Here is a 25,568-nt window from a genome sequence, read left to right as displayed (position 1 = left end):
AATGGAAAACTGAAGTCAGAGAAGAAGATAAACGGAAGGAAATAGGTGTCAAGCAATGTTTCATATTTCTATAACTGTCTATGTTTATCAGAATATAACTGTCACACTGTATCTGTTACTAACCATGAAATCAAGCTGAGGCACATCAAAGTAGAAAAGTTAGTTGCGCCCCTCCCTGCACCTCTCTCGCTTTTACTAACAAATGCAGGAATTCACTCTCTGAAGATAAAGCCTCCCGGGACATTTTCCCAGGCCAGCCTGCACCCAGGAAGAATAACAGCAGGGAGATAAGAGAATACTGTGTGAACTTTCACATGTGAATACAAGACCGTTTAGCAATTGCAGGTTGTTTATAGAAACCTTTGATGTGCCACCTTTAAAATATGCATTCTGCTGTTACTCTGTATCAGTTCCAATTCTTGGCTCAATAGAAGCACATGGATTATCAATAAATCTATACTTTGTTTCAAAGACTAGTTTCTTTGAGATCCACTTGCTTGACAATACAGTTGCCAACTCCAGGTTAGAAAATTACTGGAGATTTAAGGGGTGGGGCCTGGAGATGGTGTGGCTTGAGGAGAGGTGGGACCTCAGACAGGTACAATGCCATTTCCTCCTGGGAATGACTGTTGCCAATCTCCAGGTGAGGGCTGGAGATCACTCAGAATTACAACTGCTTTCCAGATGGCAGATATCAGCTCCCCTTGAGGTGGGGGGAAGAGAATGCCTTCACTTGGGTGAAAAGACAGCAAGGGTGGGTGGGGGGCACTCACCAAGAGACTCTTTTCTAGAGCACCTTTCTAGAGCTCATTATATTTTTCATCACAACAGACTTTATCCCTAGTATCAAATAATCCACTATCCCCTGGAACATCTCCCATTATGAATACAACCAACCATGGAACAGTTTTTGCTCCTGTCACAAGTCATATGTTTGTGTTATTCTCTTATCCCAAATGAAACGATGTATAAAACATACTGCATAGACTACATGCACTTCTAAGACTGTAATAGAACCCCAGATTCAATAATGTTATCCAAGTACTGTGACAAGCCATATATGAATAAACATTTCTTGTTGAAGAATATAAACCTAAAACTTTCCTGTTAGAAAATTATCATTGCTTCCAACCTGAATCACCCAAGCAAATCAACCAAGAAAATAACAGGAAATCCAAAAATAACATGGTTTGGCCATGTATACTTATGAAAGAATATTACAAGTTGAGTTTTTAAAAAACTCCTATTTATGGCAGAAGAGAAAGAAACGGGGAAAAACCAATAAACTCTCAATGTGAGAGGACCATGAGAGAAAATCAACACCTGGTTTTCCTCATATAGCTATATAATGTAGCTGGAACAAATTAATAAAAGTGGTTCCTAAGCAGTTGAATGGTTGTGACTAATTTTTTTTTCTTTTTGAAAACTGGAATAGAATAGCCATATGGGTGCAAAATTAAATAATACAGTATGAAATGCTTTTGACAACAGATGTTATCCAAACCTTCTAGGAAAAGTCAATCTCTATACTCAGGTGTTTTCTTCAACCAATGGAATGAAATAAGATGATTCTACAAAATTATGGCTGGTTTAAGCTTAGTTTTCTGTTAACTGGAGCACAGAAAGGGAGTCAGATTCTTATGGAAAAGTACAATACACTTTTAATAGTCTATTGCCACATGATAAAACAACAATCAATTTGACTGGTATAAGATTGACTGGCAACCAAAGACCATGTTATTATTTGAAACTATCATGGGAAGGCAGTAACATTGCTACCAGGTCTTCTCAAGTTACCCTTCAATAAAATGAAGCCATTGGGAAAATAAGAAGAAGAAAAAAACATCAAATTTTTACAGTTTGTTGGAGTAAAATTATACCTACCGCACAATGAAATCTGCTTCTTGGTTAACACAAATCAATTTCATTATTTAAATATCAACTTTTTAAGTCTAGAAAATGCAATAAATATATTCGCATTTCCATACATTTTTCTATCATTCACATGTACTCATGAAATATGCTTAAAATCCCTGAAGAAATTTCTCTCATGTTACTAGTTGACAATGAAGAGTCCCAGGAAACATGCATGAACACCAGTCAAGTTATTACTGAAAGTAAAATTCATACTGAGATTGGATAAAATGGGGATAAAGAAAATCAGCAATCACATTTTCAATAGGATTGAGCACTATAAAATATGTGGATTTGGTTCAAGTGCGGGGACTGAATTCACTTGTCCTAGATAGAGTGGCTTTTTCACAGCACTCTAACAGCTCGAAGGTGCTAATGGGCCCTGCCTTGCTGTTTGAAAGGCAGGGTGGCATGGTGGCCAGGAATGCCTTCTATCAGCTGCATCTCATTCACCAATTCTCTCATCACCTAGATTCAGCTGATCTGGCTTTGTTAATCCATGGTTCTTTAACCTCATGGCCGGATTACTGCAATGTGCTCTACATGGGGCTGTCTTGAAGACAACAACTTAGAAATTACAAGTGGTTCAAAATGTGGCAGCCTAACTATTGTCAGGGGCTAGCTACCAGGAAGATATTGCCCATTTTGAAACTGTTTCATTGGCTGCCAGTCTGTTTCCAATTCAAGGTGCTGATCATGACTTTTAAAGCCCTTCACAACCTAAGACATACATATTTGAATGGCTGTCTCCTTCCACGTCCCTGTGCACCAATTGTGGTAACAAGGCAACTATCTGTTGGCTATCCCACCACTTAGGGTGCCTGTCTGGCATCAACCAGAACCTGGGCCTTTTCCATCATGGCTGTGGAACAAGATTCCTGAATAGGTAAGGGGGCTCCCTTCCTTGGAGATCTTCAGAAGATGCCACAAGGCCATATTTGTAGAAAAATTCCTCACTATGCCATGGGTTCCACCCCCACCCCCATAGACTGACTGCTCCCCTTGGGGGTCCAAATTAGATATCAATAACTCTTCTTCTCAACATGGCCAAATCTGTGGATACTTGGAGACTGAAGCCATGATCACACAGGACAAGTGTTCCTACAACCCTGAGAAAAGGTTCCCTAATGTCTGGGGACTAGGTTTGCAGGAAAACCTGAAATCTGAAGGGAAAAAATAGGTTGGGGAAGAGAAGAAGAAGAAGAACCATCACCAACAACCACCACCACCACCACCTCCTACAACTTTAGGGACCAAATGCCCTCAGTGGCCATTGCTAGACAACTACTGCAGAACTGCTTACCTTCAGGCCTTGGATTCTGTCAGTAAAAGGGATCAGGTTTCAAGTTAAAATGCTCTAAAAGGCAGGGATCAGGTTCCACGTTCAAATGCTCACTCTGTCATGGAAGCCTAACCTACCTCACAGGGTGGAAGCACAGCCAGTCCACCCACTAGGCAAACTAGGCATTTGCCTAGGGCGCCAGCAGGGCGGGGTCGCTGAAATTGGCCCTCATCCCTATCCCGCCCCAAGGCAAATCCCTATTTGCCTCCCCCTTTCTCCCAATTTTAATGTCTGGGAACAGGCGGTGAAGTGCCATGCTCTTGGGGTTCTTTCAAGGCCACCACCCACCCACCCCCCGCCAATCAGCTGATCGGCAGTTAAAGCCATGCAGAAGCTGGTGGCTCCTATACAGACCTTCCCACGTGCTCATCACCATCAGCGATGGGGCAGCAGCAGCGCGAAGGCCCAGAAAGCCGCTGAAAAAGCGGCAGCTACCACTGCCTCCTCCGCACTTCTTCCCTGGATCACGTGGGAAGGAAGTGGGGACAAGGCAGTGACAGCCGCTGCTTTTTCAGCAGCTTGCTCATCCTTCCCGCCGCTGCTGCCCCAGCGCTGATCATGGTGAGAGCGCAAGAAGGCCAGCATAGGAAAGAGCCCCAGGAGCACAGCACTTCACCGCATGTTCCCAGGCATTAAAATTGGGATGGAGGGGGAGGCACCATGGGGGGCAGGGCATGGGGCAGGGGGGCAGCAGGCAGCAAGGCTGCCTGGGGCGCCATGTGCCCTAGAATCAGCCCTGGGTGGAAGTGAAAATAAAACAAAGAAGACAATGATGTAAGCTGCTTAGGTCACCATTATGGAGAAAAGTGAGGTATACATGAAGTAAATAAATATAGCTGAATATGACAGGCAGATAAAAGGTGGCTGGGAAGAAGTGAAGAAAGCAGGAAAAGGTGAGAATACGGAGTGAAGGAAGCAGGAAGCAGTGAAGGAAGCAAGAAAAGGTGAGACTATGGAGGTTGCCAGAAAGACTGAAAGAGGAAATAGTGTGGAAAATGAATGCAGGGGAAACTGCGATCCCTCATCATTCAGTTCTCCTGTTTGTATACCTAGGAAGGCAGAAATATAATATATACAGGTTCTACTTAGAAAACTTACACTGTATCTGCAGGCAGTTAAGAATGGAATCTCACAATCATGTTCTTCCCATCTGGAAAACTCTTTTGCCTAAATTACTTCAATAGTGTGATGCACAGAAAACCAAGTCAGAAGGAAATGTTCCTACATAAACATATAGTAGGCTGACAAACTCTGAAAAACTGATTTCTGAGACTTCCTGAACTCATTCTTCGACTACTGCTACAGCTCAGTTCCATGCAGCTCTAGTCACAAGATAGGAGAAAGCCTAAACAGAAGTACTGAACAAATTAGAGGGCACACAAAGAATACAGAATTAATTATATGATTATAAGAAATTATATGGTGATAAGAAAGTTGGCATCCAAGACTCTAGAACCTGTGATCTGTTAGATGCTGTGTAAGGATGTGGATTTTGCTTTTTAAGCAACCACTTAAAACTATTAGCAGCTTCAGCTCTGCTTCTCTTGCAGCCAGCTGGAGCTTCAAACACTACAGTATCGTGTCTTCAAAGCCAGTATAGGCTCTCTGGAAATCTGGCCCCACCCTCTCAGCCCTGCAAGGCGAGAGGTTGAGGCCTTGCGTAGAGTTACTGCCTATCTGGCGATCCTGCTGGTGGACTGGCTGCTGCTTGGTAAGTTGAGAGGAGGGGGGGGGGGATTGGCTTCTTTGGATGGGGGAGGGTGGTCTTCAGCCCACACTAAACGGCAAGCCTTGGCCTCGTTTGCACTGTTTGGCTGGGCACACTTGCTCTTGAGGGAAGGGCGGAGAGGGGGATCTCTGGCCTCCATTGCAGGCCTGGCCTTCCTTGCCTTGCTCAGCTGGGCGCACTTGCCCTCGAGAGAAGGGCAGGTGAGGTGATCACTGCAGGCCTGGCCTTCTTTGGCTTGCTCGGCTGGGTGCATTTGCCCTCGAGGGAAGGGTGGCGGCGGGGGGGGGGGGGGGGCGTGATCTCTGGCCTCTATTGCAGGTCTGGCCTTCCTTCCCCTGCTCGGCTGGGCACACTTGCCCTCAAGCGAAGGGCAGTGGCGAGGGGAGTGATCGCTGGCCTCCATTGCAGGCCTGGTCTTCCTTGCCTTGCTCAGCTGGCTGCACTTGCCCTCAAGGGAAGGGTGGCAGCAGGGGTGGGGGGGTGATATCTTGCCTCCATTGCAGGCCTGGCCTTCTTGGCTTGCTCAGCTGGGCACACTTGCCCTCGAGCAAAGGGCGGCAGCGGGATGGGGTGATCTCTGGCCTTCATTGCAGGCCTGGCCTTCCTTGCCTTGGCTGGGTGCACTTGCCCTCAGGGGAGGAGCGCTCCTCTGCTGAAGGCAAGTGCATTGGGCCACCACAGCAGGACAAGGCTGGGGCCTGCCTTGTCAAGCGGGCATTGCTGGAGACAGCATTGGAAGGGGGGTGCCTTCAGCCTATACTTTGCCAAGCAAGCAGACATCTCAGGGGGACGTCTTTCATCTTTCAAGTGGGGGGGAGGCGCAGGAGAGTTCCCCGGCCATGCAAAGCCTGCTCAGCCATCCTGGGCTACTGGGTGAGTGGGAGTCTTCTGTTGGAGGGGGGAGGGGGGATTCTATATCTTCTTTTCCCACCCCTCCCTCTCTCTCAGCAAAAGAGCCAGCCTCCTGGAGATTTCCCCACAAATCAGGTCAGTTCCCCAGGAGAGAGGACTGGGGGATTTCCCCTCACACACTTTTTGGAGGAAGTGGGCTGCCCTTTCTCTCCAAGAGATAGGTCTCTTTCCCCTACACCCTAGGAAGCAGTCTCCAGGACTTTCCTGGAGATTTCCTCATAAATCAGGTTCAGTTCCCCAGTAGAGAGGATGGGGGGCTTTCCCCCCTTTATGGAGGAAGTGGGTTGCCCTGCCTCTCCAAGAGATAGGATGGGAAGGGCATATAGTGCCCTTCAGCATAGGGTACCCAGAGCTTACAAGACAGATGTTGAAGCAATGTGAAATGGTAAAGCAGAAACAATAAAAGGAGCAGGGGGGGGGGAACCATTGTGATGATCAGTATGAGAACAAGGCCGACTAAAAAAAGCCCAGTCTTATTACTGGAAAAATAAAATTACAGAAACAAGAATAAAATCAATGTAAGGCCTTTTACTGGACCAATCAAATTAGTGCAAAATAAAACTGACCATGAAAGAAAAATGGTGTAACCCAGAAAGAAGTGGCAAGTCCCAGTCACTACTAGAAAAACTGTCCAGAAAAGGGATGGTTTCAAGAGCTGTTGCAAACATAGCAGCCAGATAATTTCCCTCTGTGTGGAGTGCGGACTGAGATGCCTTTCTCTCTCTCACCCCCCCTCACCACTCCTTCCTATCTCTATCTCTCCCTGTCATCTGTCCCCCATCTTTCTTTCCTCCAAAAGTAACCTGACAGACCATGCATGCCCTCTGATATATATTTGTGATATTGAAATCATTTAACATCTTGGCTGTTGTTTTTGTGCTTTTGAAGTAATTTTTCTCCAAATTGCCAGCTCTGAGTTGGGAAATACCTAGAGATGTTGGGGTGGAGCCTGAGCGGTGGGCACTGCCTTCTCACACACTTCCAGTGATGTCAGGAGGTATGGCATATGCAAATACGTTATGCAAATAAGTTATGCTAATGAGTTCCTGAAAAGCTTTTTCTACGAAATGACCTCTGGTCATCATCATTGGCCTTATTTGCAAATATCTTTGATGTGTGTAACCCTGGGGATGGGAAGAGCGCCATTCCACCAGTAGCAATCTAGTGTCAATTCCAGCCCAGTCCTGCCATGGAACTGTTACATGACCTACTTGAAGACCTAAATTTCAGGGTGTGATGTTCCATTACACTCAGACTGCAAAGCTGGGTTTTAGTTGAGCAGTTGCAATTCAAGGGAAAATAACACTATGGAACTGATGTTGCACTTTGGTAACTTAGCTTATCACAGTGTTGGCTAACTGTATTTCTATGATGGGAAACACATGTAGTCATATATTTACAGCAAAAAGGGAGTAGCACCTGGTCACAAAACCATTTTTGTAGTCTTATTTAAGCTTTTACAAAACATAAAAAAAATGTTTAATGATTACATATCTATCCCTGGATTGAACAAGAAAGAAGCTTAAACTACACAATTTACAGCTTCTCGTAAAACACTTATCTCAGAAGTTAAATACCTTCACCTCAGGTTCTTTATATAAAATCAGCATTTAATTCAATTTCATTAATAGTAAAATTCAGAGTGGAATTGTGGAAAAGCTTGTTTATATGGAACTCAATTTCATTTTAAACCATGCTATTTTCAGGGAGACACTTACTATAAATTATTTTTAGGTTTAAAAATCCAATTTAAATTTTCAAGTATATTTTTTTCTGCCCTGTATAGCACTAAAAAAGTGTGCTTAAGGTTAGGGATTCCCTTGCTTTGATAATTAAGTACTATTGTTGAAAGTAAGTTTTCTGTTAGATAAATTTTCTCTCCATGACCAAACCACCACTCAATATAGTAAATGGACGGGGATATAACAAACCAACCACATAACTACACCATAGCAGCTCCAGTCAGGATACATTTTAAAAAATCTTTCTTTGTTCTTTCCAAAAAATGTAATTATAGAAAAGAACTATTTTAAAAAGAAAATACAAGTTTTGAGATTTTAAAAAATATTTTGGTCCTTTCTTTCCTCTAACAGATTATTGGAAAGCATTTATAATATACCAGAATGATGATCAACCAACACTAATGATGATAGAAATCATAAATGAATTTACAGTGCTTATCCTAAGCAGAATCATACTCTTCTTATCCCATTGACTTCAATGTATTTAGAAAGCTATAATCCTGTTTAAGATGGCACTGTTACCTGGAAGAAAATTCTGCTAAAATGAGTGAGAATTAGGATTAGTCTGCCAGTAATCTTCAAGGCTGAGTGGAAACCTGAACCCATCCTCCTGCTCCATGACAAACCAACCATTACAATTATTAACAGTAGAGTCTAGTAAATCAATTTTAATTAATACACACAGTCCTGTTTAACAAAGCAGGAGTCAAGTTGCACCTTTAAGATCAACCAAGTTTTTTGAGAATGTAAGCTTTTGTGTGCTCTCTAAGCACACTTCAGCAGACAAAGGGATCAGGTATTGTGGGCTGAAATACATGCAGTTTGTTGTTTATTTCAGCCCACAATACCTGATCCCCTCATCTGATGAAGTGTGCTTAGTAGGCTTCTCAATCCCCAGGTCCCAGCGGGGGATCCCCCGTTTTGACAGGCTTCTCCCCGCCCCCAGCCAGCTGGCTGGCGGGGGAAGCCCCGCCCCCAGAGTCATTCTGTAGTTTTAGAGCTCCTGTAGGTTTATAAATCTGCAAACAGTTTTTAAAATGTGTGCCTTTAAGGCTGAAGAGGAAGTAGGAAACAGGAAGGGCTTCATGGGAAAGGATTAGTAACAGTTTCTTCGGAGAACGGCCCCTGGGTTCTTTTGGTTTCATTTTCAGAGCAAGCAGGAATATTCTGCAGGAACAAGACCCAGTAAGTATTTGTGTGTGAGAGAGAGGGAGGGGGCAGGGGATTCCCTGGTTTGGAGGCCCTTCCCCCGTTTTAGAAAGTGTAAGGGGGGAGGGAAATGTCTACTGGGCACTCTATTATTCCCTATGGAGAACGATTCCCACAGGGAATAATGGGGAATTGATCCGCGGATATTGGGGGCTTTGGGGGGGGCTATTTTTTGAGGCAGAGGCACCAAATTTTTAGTGTAGCATCTAGTTCCTCTCCCCAAAATACCCCCCAAGTTTCAAAACGATTGGACCAGGGGGTCCAATTCTATGAGCCCCAAAATATGGTGCCCCTATCCTTCATTATTTCCTATGGAAGAAAGGCATTTGAAAAGGTGTGCTGCCCCTTTAAATGTGATGGCCAGAACTCCCTTGGAGTGCAATTATGCTTGTCACACCCTTGTTCCTGGCTCCACCCCCAATGTCTCCTGGCTCCACCCCCAAAGTCTCCTGGCTCCGCCCCCAAAGTCCCCAGATATTTCTTGAATTGGACTTGGCAACCCTAGTGCTTAGAGAGCACACGAAAGCTTATGTTCCCAATAAAACTTGGTTGGTCTTAAAGGTGCCACTTGACTCCTGCTTTGTTCAACTCCTTCAGACCAAGACGGCTACCCTCTTGGATCTATCTACAGTCCTGTTTAGTAAATATCTGAACTACAAATAGCAACCTTTTTCCTGTTGGGAGATTTCAGCTGCTGACTACATTAATTCTACTGAAGATCCATCCTGGCTTCAACTATATGTCTGCAAATATGAGCAATGTTTACTGATAAAGCCAGCAAGCAATTTAAATTATTCATAAATTATCAGTAATCAGGCATGAGCAGTGAAGAGGACACTTTTGTGTTAAACACCGAAGTATGCAGATGTTGGAATCCAAAACAGACGCTGAAGGATTCTAAAACAGGGGTGTCAAACATGCGGCCTGGGGGGGAATCAGCCCCTGGAAGGACTCCTATCAGGCCCCCAAGCAATTGGCTGTCATCTGCTTCCTTCTCCCTCTCTCTTGCTTCCTTCTGCATAACAGCTTGCTTTCCCAGGCTTGCTCAATAACACAGGAACTACAGAGCAAAGTCTCTATTTTCTCCATTGGCTGAGGCTCCTCCCATGGGGAGGAAGGGGGGAGGGAGAGCTTGCTTTGCCAGGCTCTCTCAGTTGTACAGCAGAGCTACTGAGCCAAGCCTCTCTTCCTTCTATTGGCTGAGGCTCCTCCCCCTCCTGCCCCCCGGGGAAGGAAAGAAAGAGCCAGAGCTTCCTTTGCCCAGTTCCCTGGATCCCAAGGGAGAAATACAAAGAAAGCACCTTTAAGACCAATTAGTGTTAATGTTTTAAGCCTGTTTTATTTTAAGTGTTTTTTAAAAAATATATTTATTATGTTTATCTGTGTCCTTTATAAAGTTTATATCTCTGCTACATAATCTTAAATAGGTACACAGACGGCCCAGCCTGACATGGCTGGCCCAACAAGGTCTCATTTATATCAGATCTGGCCCTCATAACAAATGAGTTCAACACCCTTGTTCTAAAAGGTCTCTGAAACCAAATGAATATGCACCAAAATAGTAACTATATGCAAAGACAAAACAAATTCTCATTATAAATACACAGAAGAAGTTATGAACTAGTTGTAACCATAAAGAAAGAGATTTTGGAGTGCAGCAGATAGCTAACTGAGAACAATCAACTTAATATACAGTTACAAACAAAAAGTAAATCCTGATGAAGCAGGCTCATGTATAATAAATATGTTGATTTTTTAAATTTAAAAAATATAAATACTGATCTAGAAACAACGCCACTGCATGTACACTGCAGCCACAGTTACATATAGTTTTTGAAAGAGTCAAGTGCACCTTCAAGACCAACAAAGTTTTATTCAGAACATAAGTGTGCTCTAAGCACACTTCATCAGATGAGGAATCAGGTACAGTGAGCAAAGCTAAATATAGCTAGTAGGCAGTGGTTTAGAATGCAAAATGGTACAAATTTAAGTTCCAGTGACAGAATAGTAAAATTAACAAATGTGTACCATTTTGCATTCTAAACCACTGCCTACTAGCTATATATAGCTCTGCTCACTGTAACTGATTTCTCATCTGATGAAGTGTTCTTGGAGCACACGAAACCTTACGTTCTGAATAAAATTAAGTTGGTCTTACAGGTACACTTGACTTCTACTTTGTTCTACTGCTTCAGACCAACACAGCTTGCCCACTGGGATCTATCTATATAGTTCTTGATGCACTGTCTCCAAATACTATCATCACAGCTAGCCAGTGTCATGCCTATGGCATTAGACTAGGAGTGAGCAGAACCAGATGCAGGCTAAACCAACAATTTCCATGTCAGGCTGGATCCAGACTAAACTGACAATTTCCACAGAGTCCCCCCCCCTCCTACTTCAGACTCCCTCATGCCATTCTTCTGGGTCCCCTATCTCCTAGGAGCAGGATTTAATAGAAATCAGTGAGCTGCAGTGGGTCAGGGAGGCAGAAAAGTTCCATTTTGCCACTGGAAAATTTAGTCTTTAAGTAACCCTCAGATCTTTGTTCAGTCACAAAATTTGCTGGATAACACTTTTTTTTTCAGTCTAACCTAACTCCCAGGGTGTTTTCGCACTTACCTTTTACTGGCGCGAGTACCCTCCTGACACCGGCGAATCTGCATGGATTTCGCACCAGAAGCGCCGGCGCACCCAGAAGCGCCGGCAACTTCCGTCGCTAAGCCAGCGCAAACGTTTTCCTGCATCTTTGCGATTTCCGTTTGCGCTGGCTTAGCGACGGAAGTTGCCGGCGCTTCTGGGTGCGCCGGCGCTTCTGGTGCGAAATCCATGCAGATTCGCCAGCGTCAGGAGGGTACTCGCGCCAGTAAAAGGTAAGTGCGAAAACACCCCCAGAGTTATTGTGAGGATAAAATAGGGAGCGGAGAACTATGTACACTGCTCTGAGTTCTTTGGAGGAAAGGCTGAATAAAAATAAGATGCATAGATGCTGAAGTTGGAAACATTACAGAAAACAACCACCAAAACAATCAACGAGCTGGACATGTTCCAAATGTCTAGAAATGTCTAGAGTGTATTTAGGGAAACAGTGCAATCTAAAACAGAGTCCACTGAAGTAAACAGGGCTTAGAATGGAGTAATTGTGTTTAGGACTGCACCGTAAAAAGATAAACTCATAATAAAGAATGACTAAGTTGAGGATAATAAAGAAACTAGACTTTTTAAATGTCATGCAATACAAGAACTCAGTGTCAAACAATGACAGTGTCAAACAATGATTCTGATTGGAAGGAAATTCAAGAAAGACAAAATGAACATACCATTCACTTATGGCATTCACTGTACAAGATATGGTGATGGCAATTACTTTAAATGGCTTTGGGGGGGGAAGTATTGGAGACTATTAGAGTGTTGGAGACTATCACAGATTCAGTATTTCTCTGAATAAAACAAACTGGGTGCATTCACACTTCACTAAATAATGTGTTTTGCAACTGGATTTTGACTGTGTAAGAATAGCAAAAATCCAGCAGCAAAACACATTATTTAGTGTAATGTGAACACTGAGAAGACTGCTTCATTCATTTCCTGCTTCCCAAAGATATGTTACTAGAAAAAGAATGCTGCATTAGATGGTCCTCTGGTTTGATCCAGTCAGTCCTTTTGTATTTGCATACAAAAACTCCCTGATTTTTAGCTAAGGATGCTATATAACAGGCTGGGTGGCATTAAGTGGGCAAAGTCCAACTCCCAGTAGTTCTAGTGGCAGAATTAGACATAGTTACATTAGCAACCAATTAATCATGTAATATGACTTGATTTATAATGTACAATGCTGTGTGGAGCTATAGCTGCCATGATACTAGCTCAACTGTAGGTTTCACACTTTTTGCATCACCAACTTATGAGTTCTTACCCAACAGTCCTTAATCATCAACTGAAAATGTGAACATATCATATGGGGCTTCTATGCTATGTACTCATATTTTTTTTATGCAAGAAACTCTACTGAAATATTTGGCAATCTTTAGGGGGTATCAGCAATCTTACTGTAATCTGTAGAGAGAATTAGATGCCTTGGGTAACATTCTATTGGTTTCAAAATTTTAATGTTTTAATTTCCACTTGTAAACCACCTTGAGCCGTGAAGAATGGTGGGACTTAAATATTGTAATAAATAAATACATTAATTTATTTCAGTTATACTCCACCTTTCTCCCTAATGTGAACTCAAAGTAATTTATATTATTCTCTTCTCCTCCATTTTATTCCTCACAAATAATGAAGAGATCTACTGTTTACTGACCCTTTCCCCAAGGCAAGGCAGTTTTTATCACAGCAAAAGTTTACAATGGCTGCTAACAGACGGGCATTTGGGAGCTTTTGGGAGGTGACCCAAATTGGGCTGGCTCAAAAGGAGCCGTTCTGAAGCCTTCACAAGCTCCCCAGCGGCCCTGTTCTGTCTGCGAGGCGGCTTGGCAAGATCAGACAGCAGGGTGCCTCAGAAGCCAGACCACTCCCCCCCCCCCCAACAAGTTAAGCGCTCAAGCGCTCATGCACTCCGAGCAGTTTTTAAGGGGCAGAGGCAGAAGCAGCTTGGGGCGTGTCATGATCTGTGCAGGACTGAGAGACAAGGCCTAGGGAGGCCTGGGCCTAAAGACCAGTGTGGGAGTAGAAAGCAGATACAGCCTATAATCCCCACGATGCTTGGCACCCACTGTAACCAATCAGTGCCCAGGGATTGTGTGAGGGAATTGCTACATAAACTTTGTGGGCTGTGGAACTGTGTTCTTTTCTCTCACAGAGTCAGGCTGGGAGGACAGTCTGTGGCTGAGAGAAGGATCCCTCACTCAGAAGGTAGAGTGAGTTACAGGCAGTCAGCCTGGGGAAAAGGGCTCTGGGCCCTTACAACTAACAGGCTAGGGGAAGTACAGATGGCCACATTAGGGTTTATTTTCTTTTTCTTTTATACACCGTTATATCTATTAAGCACCTTGCCTTGTTTAAATATTCATCCTTGTATTAATAAACCTTTATCTTTTTAATGTTCTCTGCATGGTCATCACTCCTGTGTTTCTCGGCTAAAAGGGGCATTTTTGGTTGGGCTTAGGAGGGTACTCTGGGCCTTCCCAAGGGACCATAAATCCAGAGTGGTGGCAGCATCAGGTGGCACCCCCATCTGGGTCATGACAGGGTGGCTTGGCGCTTTCTCACTACTGAGTTGCCCACTTCCACTTTTCCACTTCCAGATGGCAAGGAGGCGACTCGCGGTTGGCTCAAAGATCTGTTATCACTTTGAAAGTGGTAGCTTTCTGAGCCGCTCTAAGGAGCCTGGAGGACTGGGTGAGTACGGGACGGGGACAGGCGACAGATGTTGCCATCTGGAGGGATTTTTTGGATCTATTTCAGAGGCATTTCTGAGTCGGCCCAAAGTGCCAGTCTGTTAGCAACCAATATGTCCTAATAACGTATTTAATTTTAACTGTCAAAAAGCACAGTTTTAGTAAATAGTGGGATCTGTGACTATACCAGCAACCCTCCTTAGTCAACAAAAGAGAGTTTTGTTCCTTAGTCAACAAAAAAGTGTTTACAGCATTTCTACAAAGCAAGGCTTCTTGACTCTAGATCCAGGGGTGTTTAACTATAACCAGCCTGCAATGCATTATTTATGAAAAATAAAAAAGGGTTACTGTAATAATAGCATCCCTATTAACAGGTCAATTGCACATCTGATTGTTACTGGTGGGGAGAAGGTCTGACTATAGAATTGGTTATCTCCTGTTCTGGATGGGGCTACACTCCCCCTAAAGGAGCAGGTTCATAATGTGGGGTTGCTCCTGGCCCATGGCCTTCTTTTGGATGAAAAGGAGATAGCCACAGTTGGGGGGTGCCTCTCACAAACCCTGGCTGGTATTCCAGCTGTGACCATTCATGGGAAGGAAAGATCTCACTTTGATGCACGACCCAGTAGGACAACTGCTATATTCATAACTTTTGCAATTAATTGTATGTGCTGACAAGTTGCTTAAAGAATGATAAAATGATAGGTTTTCTTTTCCTCAAGTGAGATTGTAAACTATAAAATTCCAAGTGGTGGCTGTCATTCTAAAAACAAAGAGGGCAATCACTCTAGATTAAGTAGAGTATAAATCAGGGGTGGTCAAACAGAATAAATGTCAGATGTCTGAGAGCCACAAGACATGAACTTCAGATGTTTGAGAGTTGGAAGGAAGGAACAAGAGGAGGGAGGGAGGCAGACAGGCAGGTAAACAGATGGGGGGGAGGGAGGAGAGAAGGCAAATAGATGGGGGAGGGAGGAGGGAGAGATGGAAAGAAAGCAAATTGAACTTTAAATACATTCTCCAAACCTCTGGCTGGCTTTGGCAAAGTGTTTTAAAGAGAGAAATGCCCTTTGCAACCTGGCCAATAGGGTGGTTGGGTCTTCAAGAGCCACACAATATGTGTGAAAGAGCCACATGTGTATATATGCAGGGCTTTTTTTTAAGCAAGAACGCACAGGAATGCAGTTCCAGCTGGCTTGGCCTAATATGCAAATGAGTTTCTGTTGGGCTTTTTCTACAAAAAAGGCCCCGTCAATATGTATATATTTAATGCTTTTATTTAAATACTATTGCTCTTTCTATGACAAAAGGCACAAGTTAGTGCAAAGATACTGATACTGGGGGACTCAAGTTTTATGGTTTAAGTAATTGTTGGTAAAGTAGCTTTCCAATTATCACAAACCTGCTAGGAAAAGCAGGAATGCATTATGTGTTAATAATCCCAACCAGGGTCAGACTGAACTCTTTTTTTCAGAACTACGGCAGATCCTCGCTGCAGCTTTACCATTAACATGTCTGTTTCCTGTCAGCCTACTCAGAGATAATGCCATTTATCTCAGGGCGGCACAAGACCAGTCATTAGCTTCAATAACAGACCTCAAACAAAGACCGGATGATGTTTTATCCAAGGTGCATAGTCTGTAGTCAAGAATCCTATTGCCTAACCATTTAGAAATCAGTTTTTATCTCACACAATGATTATTTTCAGCTACTCTATCAATAATTTCAGTTAACCCCTTTAAAGAATATTTTCTGCATATTTTAGTGAACAGCTTTTATCATGTACAATTTAATAATTGGAATAATTTACTAAAATAATCCGTTGGGAGCCCCCCCCCCCATTTTCTTTTTTTACTTTCATGTCTCCAGGGAAACACTGACAGAATAATCCAAGCACGTGCTAAATAATGAGATATTTGAAAAACTGACCTTCATTGTGTTTGCCTGCAGGAATTTATTCCCTATTCTGGATTTTTTAGTGCCAAGCTTAGCTTTTAATAAAAGTAGAGTGATGAAATATATGTATGAACATGCATTAACCTCTTACTTTCTTGTATTCTAGCAACACACCACTTCAAAGTTACAGGGGTGTACTTTAAATAAAAGGTAAAAATGTAATCAAATTTCATTTTATTCAGTTCCTGTTCTTAAGCTGAAACTACAAACAGATGGTACATTCCATGTTAACTTGAATCTAGTTATTGAACACCTTTATTACAACAGATTTCTGATTCGCACTTTTAACATACACTTCATTTATTGGACTATAAAACGCTATTTGCAAAAGAAAAGAAAAAAGGCTCTGCATATAGCCGTAATTAAAACAGGTCTGCAGGACAGCCTTTTAAAGAACAAGCTACATTTTAGCACATCGTCACAATCTTTTCTTTTTTCACTGGGTATTTATGACATTATCTATGTACAGAAAAATGTAAGGATGTCCTGTGGGAAATGTGTTTTCTTCAAGCATTAGCAACAACCTTTAATTCTGGTTCTTTATTAATGTTCCAGACCAACCGCTATTGTTTCAGTGTTACTTCAACCTTGCAAAGCAATTCAATACAGAATGGATCTGATCTGAAAGGTCAGGGGGTTCACAAGAAAAGCTTTCCTCAGCTAAAGGGCAGCACCTCTTCACCTAGATCCAAAAACGTTGTCACACTACTAGGCTATGCTCATTGTTAAGCACCCCAATAGTTATCTGTGTTTTCAACAGCTAAATCCCTTGTGTAGCTTTCAAAACAGTTTGCTGTCACACAACAATAGACTTTGTTCTTTAATTACAGCCAGTGACTTTTCTGCCCTTTTCCTTCCAAAAGTGAATACAGGACCTCCATGTAGACACATATGTAGACATATTTTAAAAAACATATCTCCATAAACTCATTAAGTCGAAACATGTCTTTAAACCATAGACTTCTAAAAAGATCTGTCCAGGATATCATGATGAGCTATGTGGGTGTATGATGATAAATTTGAGAAGAATAATGTACATGCAAAATAATCAACCATTGCCAGACATGTGTTAGCCTTGGGAAATGTACATAAATATAGGATGCAAATGATTTTTTTTTAATTTGCTTTATTTACTTTATACTTTATACCCACATTTCTCCCCAGTGGAGATCTGAAGTGGCTTACACTGCTCTCTTCTCATTCACTTTATCATCACAGCAACACAGAGAGGTAGGTTAGGCTGCACAAGGTCACTCAGCAAGCTCCCATTGTACAGTGGGTATTTGAACCTGTGTCTCCCAGATTCTAGTCCAACAATCTTAACAACTACAGACCACTGGCAAGTGTGGATGTGAACAATCTGGAGTCAATGCAGCTCAACAGCCAATGTTTCTTCCAGTTATCTAGGTACATGATCTGGATTTTGTAAATATGCACAATAGGGTGCTGGTTATGACCTTTAAAGCCTTTCATGATCTAGGATCTACATTCTGACAAAACTATCTCTTCCCATATGCCCCTGTGTGCCAGCTGTGGTCTTCAAGCTGTCACATGTTAGCTGTTCCCTCACTTAAGACAGCACTCCTGGCTCCAAACAGAGCATATGCTTTTTCCATGGTAGCTCCCAGTCATGTACCAGACTCCCCGAGGGGTGAGGGAAGCACTGTCTCTAGATTCATTTAGAAGTTACTACAAGGCTATCCAAGTTTATATCTTGAATAAAGCTTTGTTGTTGGTCTTAAAGGTGTAACTGGATTCAAACTTTGTTCTGCTGCTTCAGACTGACATGGCTACCCACCTGAATCTATCTACAGGGCTACGTTATTTCCAGAGGTTTTAATGGCTATCATTACAGTTGAGATGTGGGAATTTTCAAAGGCAGTAATCCGTAGAATTCCAAATCTGGCATGAGTAGTTAAGCCCACTTGTCAAAATCTGATAATCAAAGTTGTTTTATTTATTTCAGCATACGAATGAAGGCTGAACCACCAAATAACCTGAAAGCATACAGTCATTTTAGGATTCTAGAACGCTTTTGATTTTATCCAAACACACAAGACAAGAATTATTGACAAAACTGGTATCCCTAAGATTCAACAGATAGCATTTTGCAAGACTATCTGCAGTACAAACAGAAGAAACCAATTCAAAACAGACACTTTAACTAGATCTGAAGACTGCAACATTTTAAAAATCTGCTCAGAGCCTACCACACAACCCAACACTTCCCTGTGTGAACAAATTAAAGTTTAAAATATTTAATTATCTTCAGAAACCATTTATAGGAACTTTGAGTTGACAAGTGGAATTGATAGGACAATCTAATGTTGGCAAAAGCATGCTGAAGCCATGAAATACTTTATTTTTCTGTTAGTCACACAGCTAAGTTTAGCCAGCTACATGAATACAGAAAGCTTAAATATTAATTTTCCAGATGACAGGACACTCGATCTTGAAGACTGCATCACAAACTTCCACCTTGTCTGCAGCAAAGTTTTTCATTCAAAAGCACAATATTTGATTAAAAGGAATTTCTCTCATAAATTTTTTTTAAAAAATCTGAGGGACATTTTAGACAGTCAGGCAACACACCAGCATGACAAACAATGGCAGCACTGCAGGACTCTAACAAGTAAAGCCATTAAAGTCAGTACAAGCCAACAGCAGTGGGTGTTACTGGTAATTCAAGCTCCACCAATTCTTTAAAAGGCAAGGACTGAAATGTGAAGTGGTGCTTTAGCAAAAAGCTACTCCAAACAGGTTTGTTCCTAGTTTACACATTACCTCATTTACATCACACTGGTTGAAATGTACTTGCTTGTGTATGAATTCATTCCTCATATAATTTCCTGTGTGACTGGAATGAAAAGGAACACAAAACCTGGAGAAAACCACACCACTCTCTAATCTCTTGTTGCCATGACAGCAGCCTTTGAGATACTGAAATGTTCAGATTGCCAGCTAAACAAAATTGTTGAATGTGAACATTTGGCTGAAAGATTAAAAGGCTAAGGGGGTTACAAAAGGGCAGTACCTCCCACATTCCAGGCATCCACTGAATCCAATCAAATGGCCCTGACTCTTTAACCACAACCATTGTGAAGACTGGATTAGGGCAATTTATCTAGATAGTTAAAGCAGATTAGAGAACTGCAATTTGAAGACTATTGGCAACAAAAGCAAATACCTACTGTACTGAGTTAATAAAATGAACATGGGATTTTAGAATAGCTTTCAGAGCTAGCAGAAGCATTTCACTAAACCAGAACACAAAAACACTTATACTTAGGAAGTAAACCAAGCCAGGGTCCCCCCCCACACACACCATCTGCATTTAAAAAACAATCAAACAGAAGATTCACACCCATGTTTGCTTTGTGTTAGCAAAATCTAACACAAAGCTCCAAACAAAATAAATATACCTACTAAATACCCATTAAAATGTGATCTCCTCCCAAAGATTGTAATTCATATTTAAACAACTACTTGTTCACAAATAAGGAGTACTGCAGGGGGCAGGCACGCAAATCCATTGGTTACTAGAGCATTATACCCAATCATAAAACAAGCAACCCAGCATGTTATATATAGTAGAAACCTGCTCCTGGACACCTGTAAACAACTGTGTTTTAACACATCAGTTAAAAAGTTATCAACTTATGAATGTTTAGCCTGGAAACTTTAAAAAGAAATAATGGAAGAACAATTATATGTAATTATGACAAAAACAATCAGCCTTAAGGACTCTTCTTGAGGTGGGGAAGGTCTTGTCTTTGTTTAAACAACCTGTAGAATTAATTTGACTCTTATAAACTAACAATCAGTCCCTAGATGACAGAGAAACCTACCGTCTTCTGCATACAGAACAATTGCTGCTTACACCAAACCTTGCCCCAGTGAGCAATAACAATAGCCCAGAAAAACCAGTGCTCCCTCCCCTCAGGATGCATGACCATTTATCGTTAACATAGTACATCCTTCAGACTTTAGTGGAGAGGAAGAACAACACACACATTTTTCACCTACTCCATTAACAGGCAGTTCACATCCAGGAACTCACTGGGAATTTAGATAAGAGGAGCCTGCTGGACACAGGACGTGTTCGCCCATATTTGGAGAAACATATTTTGTACACATCTCAGTACAGCATGCCTGTCCCCTCCCCCACTCCCCTCTTTCCAAACAGGTTATAAATTCACTGTATGCCTGCTAACGAATTACTCTCCTATAGCAGTATCAGAACTACAATAGGTTTCTTGGCTTTTGTACAAGTAACAATGACTCTCCACTTCATCCCACACACACACCCAAAAATAAGAAAGCTCCAAAAGGTCTGCTTTGTATCTCTCCTTGTTCCAAGCCAAGCCAAACAGCAACACAATAAGAATGGTGTAGTTTTCTTTGATGCCTGGGAAGAAGGATCTCTCTCTCTCTCTCACACACACACACACACACACAGTTTTAGGATACAGGCAGTAAACAAAACACAAAAGTTACTTGCATCTAAGCAGAACACATTCCAACTAAAGCAAGCCTGCAATTTGTTAAGATAAACACTCTGAAGCCAAGACTAATTTTAAAAAAACCCTTACAGCTTGGATACCATTTCCTGCAAAAACACTCATACACAGATTTTTTTTTTAACTCCAGGGTACAAAGTAAATGGGTGGGACAATTAATCAAGTAGAAAGAGTTTTAAATATTTGACATTAGGCAAATGCAACAAGCGCGCAGTTTTTGAAGTTTTATCACAAAATGCAAAAGGGATGGATTCTGTCCTACCTTTTCTGTTTTCAGTTTCTTTATTCGCCTGTGGCTGTCCTCCTCTTCCTCTTCTTTCTTTATCAAAATAGAGTTCCCCATTAACCCTGACTCTGGGGCACCTTTGTTCACATCCCCCACAGTGGAGGCAGTGCAGTGGAAAGGACTGTTGCTCCCAGCACCACCTCCCTTGGCCCCAAAGCCATACAAGTGCCCAGGAGGAGTTTGGCTGCTGTTGCTGGGGTGTCCCTGCTGGAGGTCAAGTTGCTTGTCTTTCCTGGATTTCCCTCCATCTTTATCCCTCTTGGAGCCTCGGATGCCCTGGGTTTTACCTGGTTTCTCCTCTTTAGTTTTCCCACAAGAGGCAATAATGTTATTGTTGCTGGTGTTATTGCCATTTGGGCTGCTGTTCACACTTTGACCCAGTGCTGAATTCATGCCAGTTGCCTCGCCTGAGCGCCCTTGGACTTCCTGCCTCTTGCCAGCACTGCTGATTTCAGGAATTCCATACAAGGCAGCAGAAGGCAGAGATTTACTAGCATCCTTCGAAGTTTTACTCCTTTTCACTTTTGATTTGCTAGTTTCTTTGTGTGAATTCCCCTGAGAAGCAGGGGGCTGAACAGACGCAAATTTTAGGCCATCAGCTAAGGCTGAGGTAGCATTAACCCCACTAGAAGCAAGACCCCCACAATCCTTGGAACTGGTGGAATTATTCATCTCAAATTTTTGTCTGTCCTTTTCCAAATCAGCATCCAAATCAATTATTAAATTACCAACCCCAATTTCCCAGTCATCACCACTGTCATAAGTATCAACTGTGTTTGGATCCACACCTTTGCCAGCAGTGGAAGTGTTCAATGACATCCTGAAGATGAGACCTCTTGAGTAAAAATCAGACGAACTTTCCTTTGGAGATGAGGGGACATTCGTTTATCTCCGTGGGGCTTTTTAAAGTGTAACTCTTCTTGCCTTCCTTCCCCAGGTATATCTGGGTATGTACCCTGAAGTCCAGGTCCACCTTTTCCTGTGAGGAAGGGGAAAAGTCGAATATATCTTGGCTGGGTGTTACCAGAATGTAATAAAACTACTACTATAGAGACAGGAACGAAAGGGAATACTCCATATATTAATTGGTAAGAGGTTTGTTAAACTGCAGCCTTTGGCAAAGAACATCTTTCCTAGAGTAGCATCCCATACTCCAGGATCACTCTTAAAATGCCAAGTCCAAAAAACCCAAACCCTTTAAATTGCAGGATTTAAATCCACAAAGCTCCCCCCCCCAAAAAAAAAAAAAATCAAAACTGGGAGTGCGATTCTGGGCTACCACCTAAGCACAAAAACAGTTTCCTCCCAAATGCATTTTCACAGGTTTTTGTAATTTTAAACCAGACCCATTAAGTTATGTGACTTTTCTCTAGATCTGATTAGCTTGCTCTCTTAGGAGCAGAGGAAACACAGAGGACAGCATTGAAATACAACAAAAAGAACCAACGGAAGTGTATAAATTTCAAAAAAAATTAACTGGGGAGAAGGAGAATACATAATTTCAATTTAAAATGCACAAAAGATAACGTTCCTAGATGTGCCTCCAATGTCCTCTTAGGTCACTTATAGCTCAGTCTGTTAAACACAGTATTACTGACTGTACAGGAAACTGATTAAGACATACACTTTAAATGATCTACACCAAGGTGGCCTCTAACCACAAATGAGTGTGCTTGACACAGCTTAGCAAAAATTATTTTTAAAGGAATCGGTCTTTTTAAAAAATGATTTGGTGTCCAAATATTTACATACATATTACATACATTGCTTACCTTTAATCCTTTATCATTTTAATTAAGTCAGCAAATCAAAAATCTGTCCTCACTGCTATCAGCAAGAACTCAGTGCCCCATTTTACTTAAAGAGCAAGTGAACAAGAAGTAGAAATCAACTAACATTTCTGCCAGAGCATCCGTGAATAACATATCTCCCTCCACTTTGGCACACGAACCAGAAGTCTTTCCCCCCCCCCTCCTTTTTTTTGGATTTGGTTTTCCTCTTTTAAAGATTTTGTTCCTCACAACTTCGTAGGCTGGAAGAGAGTATTTCACATTCACAACACCAGAAGCCTCAAGCACTAAAATAGCTTTTTCCCTTTCCCTGCTTTGAGCAAGCACCAAGATATGATTGTAGTAAAAATAAAAATTGCAAAATGTTTTTTTCCAACTTCACATTCCGTCTTCAGTTCCAGATTCTACAGCCATCCTGATCAGTAAGTAATGATTCCATGAAACAAACCTACAGGCGTTTGGTTGTTACAAGGCAGAATGTGCTAACATCGGGAAAAATTAGTGAAAGAGAGGGAGGGGGAGGGGGAGGGGGGCAAAGAAAGGACTGAAAATCTGGGCTGGATTCCGCCTGTTAGTCGGGAAGTGGCATTTTTTTCTCCAGTCCTGACAGATCTGACTTCTTGAACTAACTTGAGAGGGGAAAGAAAGGGGGAGGGGGGGGGGAGAAAAACAGGAGTGCGAAAAAATAAGGTTTGATAAATCAATGATCAAAATATTTGATGGGCATAAAGGAGCAAGACAGTTTTCAATAAGTATTCCAAACATATGATTTTCCACAATTTAAAGTTTGGGCTTAAAAAAAAAAAAGACATCGTATTTCAGATGCTGCCCAGGAAAAGAGGCAGTTCAAAAGTGAATAAGTCATGTGGTAAGCAATTCAGTAATTAGAGTCCAAAGAGACAAAATGGGAGACCTTGTTTTCAGGGCAGATTTTTTTTTTTTTCAAAATCGTTTCAGCACACGCTAGTTCATCTCTCTCTCACTTATTTCCCACCACCTCCTTCCTCTTCGTGCCTTTCGGAGCTTGGCTTAGTATTTTTAATTGGCTGGCGCTTGGAAGCTAAAAGCTGTAATGAATTGTTGATAGATTGGAAAGCACAGAGTTGCTTCGCTGGAAATGTATGTTGGAGGGGGGGGGATGGGCGAGTTAGTAACAACCAACCATCTGAAAGGAGCGATTTTGTTACAGTTCAAGCTTTTCACATCACGTGAGGATCAAGGGCTCAATTGGTTGTCGTGAGAACAAAAAATGGGTGACAACCGTATCAAGAAAATACTGATCTGGTCTTTAAAAGAAAAAAAAATTAAGGTCTATTTTCTCTCTTCCTTCTCCTCTCTCCCTCCCTCCCTCCCCGTCTGGTGTTGGCATAGCTACAAATTATGAATCTGAAACATTACTCTCCGAGAACTGGTTTCTCGGGAGTTAGGAATGAGTGACATGCACGATTGAAAAGCATCCACTGCAGAGAGGAGAACCTTATAAACCTTTCCTCGAGCTCTGTGCAATTTTTAATTCTTAACATGGCACGGATCCTTTCCTGGCGATTTTTAACGTCTCCTCCTACCCAACACAACAAAATACCGCATAGCGGTCAAATTAAAATGTTCTTTATTTGGCCATGACAGTTTGAGGTGATTTATTTTATATATTTTTTTACACTGGGCTGAGATGGAGGTGGGGGTGAGACTGCGCGTAGTAATGAAAAATGTTAATTGCACCAAAAATGCATGGGCGTCCTCCTGCCCCAGTTTTACCATAACATTTATTTTACATGTGACAAAAGACAAAATCTTATTCTGTAGTTTTATTTAGTAAGTGATCATTGTCGAGGTTCTAGAGAAATGGCAAGGCAATATGCAGAACGGATTATGTCAGTTTTATTTGCCCCACTTGGTCAGTTAAAATCCCAACACGCAATATGCTTTAACGCGCCCCTTCCCTCCCTCCCTGCCCCTCCCCCCTCAAGTGCACGTTAAGGATGATTTGTGTGAGAAACAGCAACGCTTTTGCCCTCTCCTAAGTATCCCTCATCTTGGTCGTGGATTTATTTTATTTTACACACCGAATAACCAGTTTCTTTTTTGCCGATGCACAAATTTGTTAACACTCACTCCCCTTCGCATATTATAGATATTATATATATAAATCCCCTCTAAAGTGCTAGAGATACGCAACCGTACTTACGATCTGTATTGAATCGAGTTGACCTTTTCCTTCTACAACTGCATTGAGTGTGTTTTTGTTGCAGCCGATTTTTATTTTTGGGAAAAAAATTAATTTCTTCAATAGATTTATGGGGTTTTTGAAGAAAAGAGCACCGGATTTCATGAACTTTCCTTATTTTAAAATAAAATGTTTGTTTAAAAAAATTAAAAATTCCTTTAAAACATACAGAGAATCTCACACATAACACACTACACAACTAGCTGCCTTTACTGCAACAGTGAGCAGCACAAATCACGACTGGAAAGAAGGGCGAGCGTGAAGCAAACACAGACTCTGTACCTGAAAGGGACTTTTCTTTGTTCCCAATGCCCTTTCCCATCTACCCAATCAGAGGCCAGCTTTTATGAAACTGGGCTCTCTGATTGGATAGCTGCTCTTCTTAGCTGCCGGTGGGGAGTGAGAGGGAGAAATGCACACACACATAGAAAGCCTTGTATTTTGCAATCTCCATACTGCGTTGTGTGCTCCAATAGGCAGTCTTCTGCTACAGCAAGATACAAATCATGTTTCCCATTTCAATTATGGTATTAGCCTATACATTTTATTTAAATTAAAGGAACGGGGAGGAGTGGAAGAGTTCGACTGGACCATATCTGCTC

General features: G+C 41.9%; 1 protein-coding gene across 4 annotated transcripts in view; it reads right to left on the bottom strand.

The window, feature by feature from the left end:
- Nucleotides 1-25,210, bottom strand: part of ZNF608 (zinc finger protein 608) — a 289,656-nt gene extending 264,446 nt beyond the window's left edge. Inside the window, exons 1-2 of one of the 4 annotated variants that reach the window (XM_060235526.1) lie at nucleotides 22,725-23,396; nucleotides 20,929-21,931 (exon numbers count right to left, since the gene is read on the bottom strand). In XM_060235526.1, the coding sequence (XP_060091509.1) occupies nucleotides 20,929-21,771 (843 nt within the window). In that variant the 5' untranslated portion in view covers nucleotides 21,772-21,931; nucleotides 22,725-23,396. Of the gene's footprint in view, nucleotides 1-20,928; nucleotides 21,932-22,724; nucleotides 23,397-24,927 lie in introns of those variants that run through there. The other 3 variants (XM_060235524.1, XM_060235525.1, XM_060235528.1) reach the window with 3 other exon arrangements.
- Nucleotides 25,211-25,568: the final 358 nt, after the last annotated feature.

This window comes from Heteronotia binoei, chromosome 4, assembly GCF_032191835.1.
Source record: "Heteronotia binoei isolate CCM8104 ecotype False Entrance Well chromosome 4, APGP_CSIRO_Hbin_v1, whole genome shotgun sequence".
Taxonomy (NCBI): domain Eukaryota; kingdom Metazoa; phylum Chordata; class Lepidosauria; order Squamata; family Gekkonidae; genus Heteronotia; species Heteronotia binoei.
This window is presented reverse-complemented; position numbering and strand designations above follow the sequence as displayed.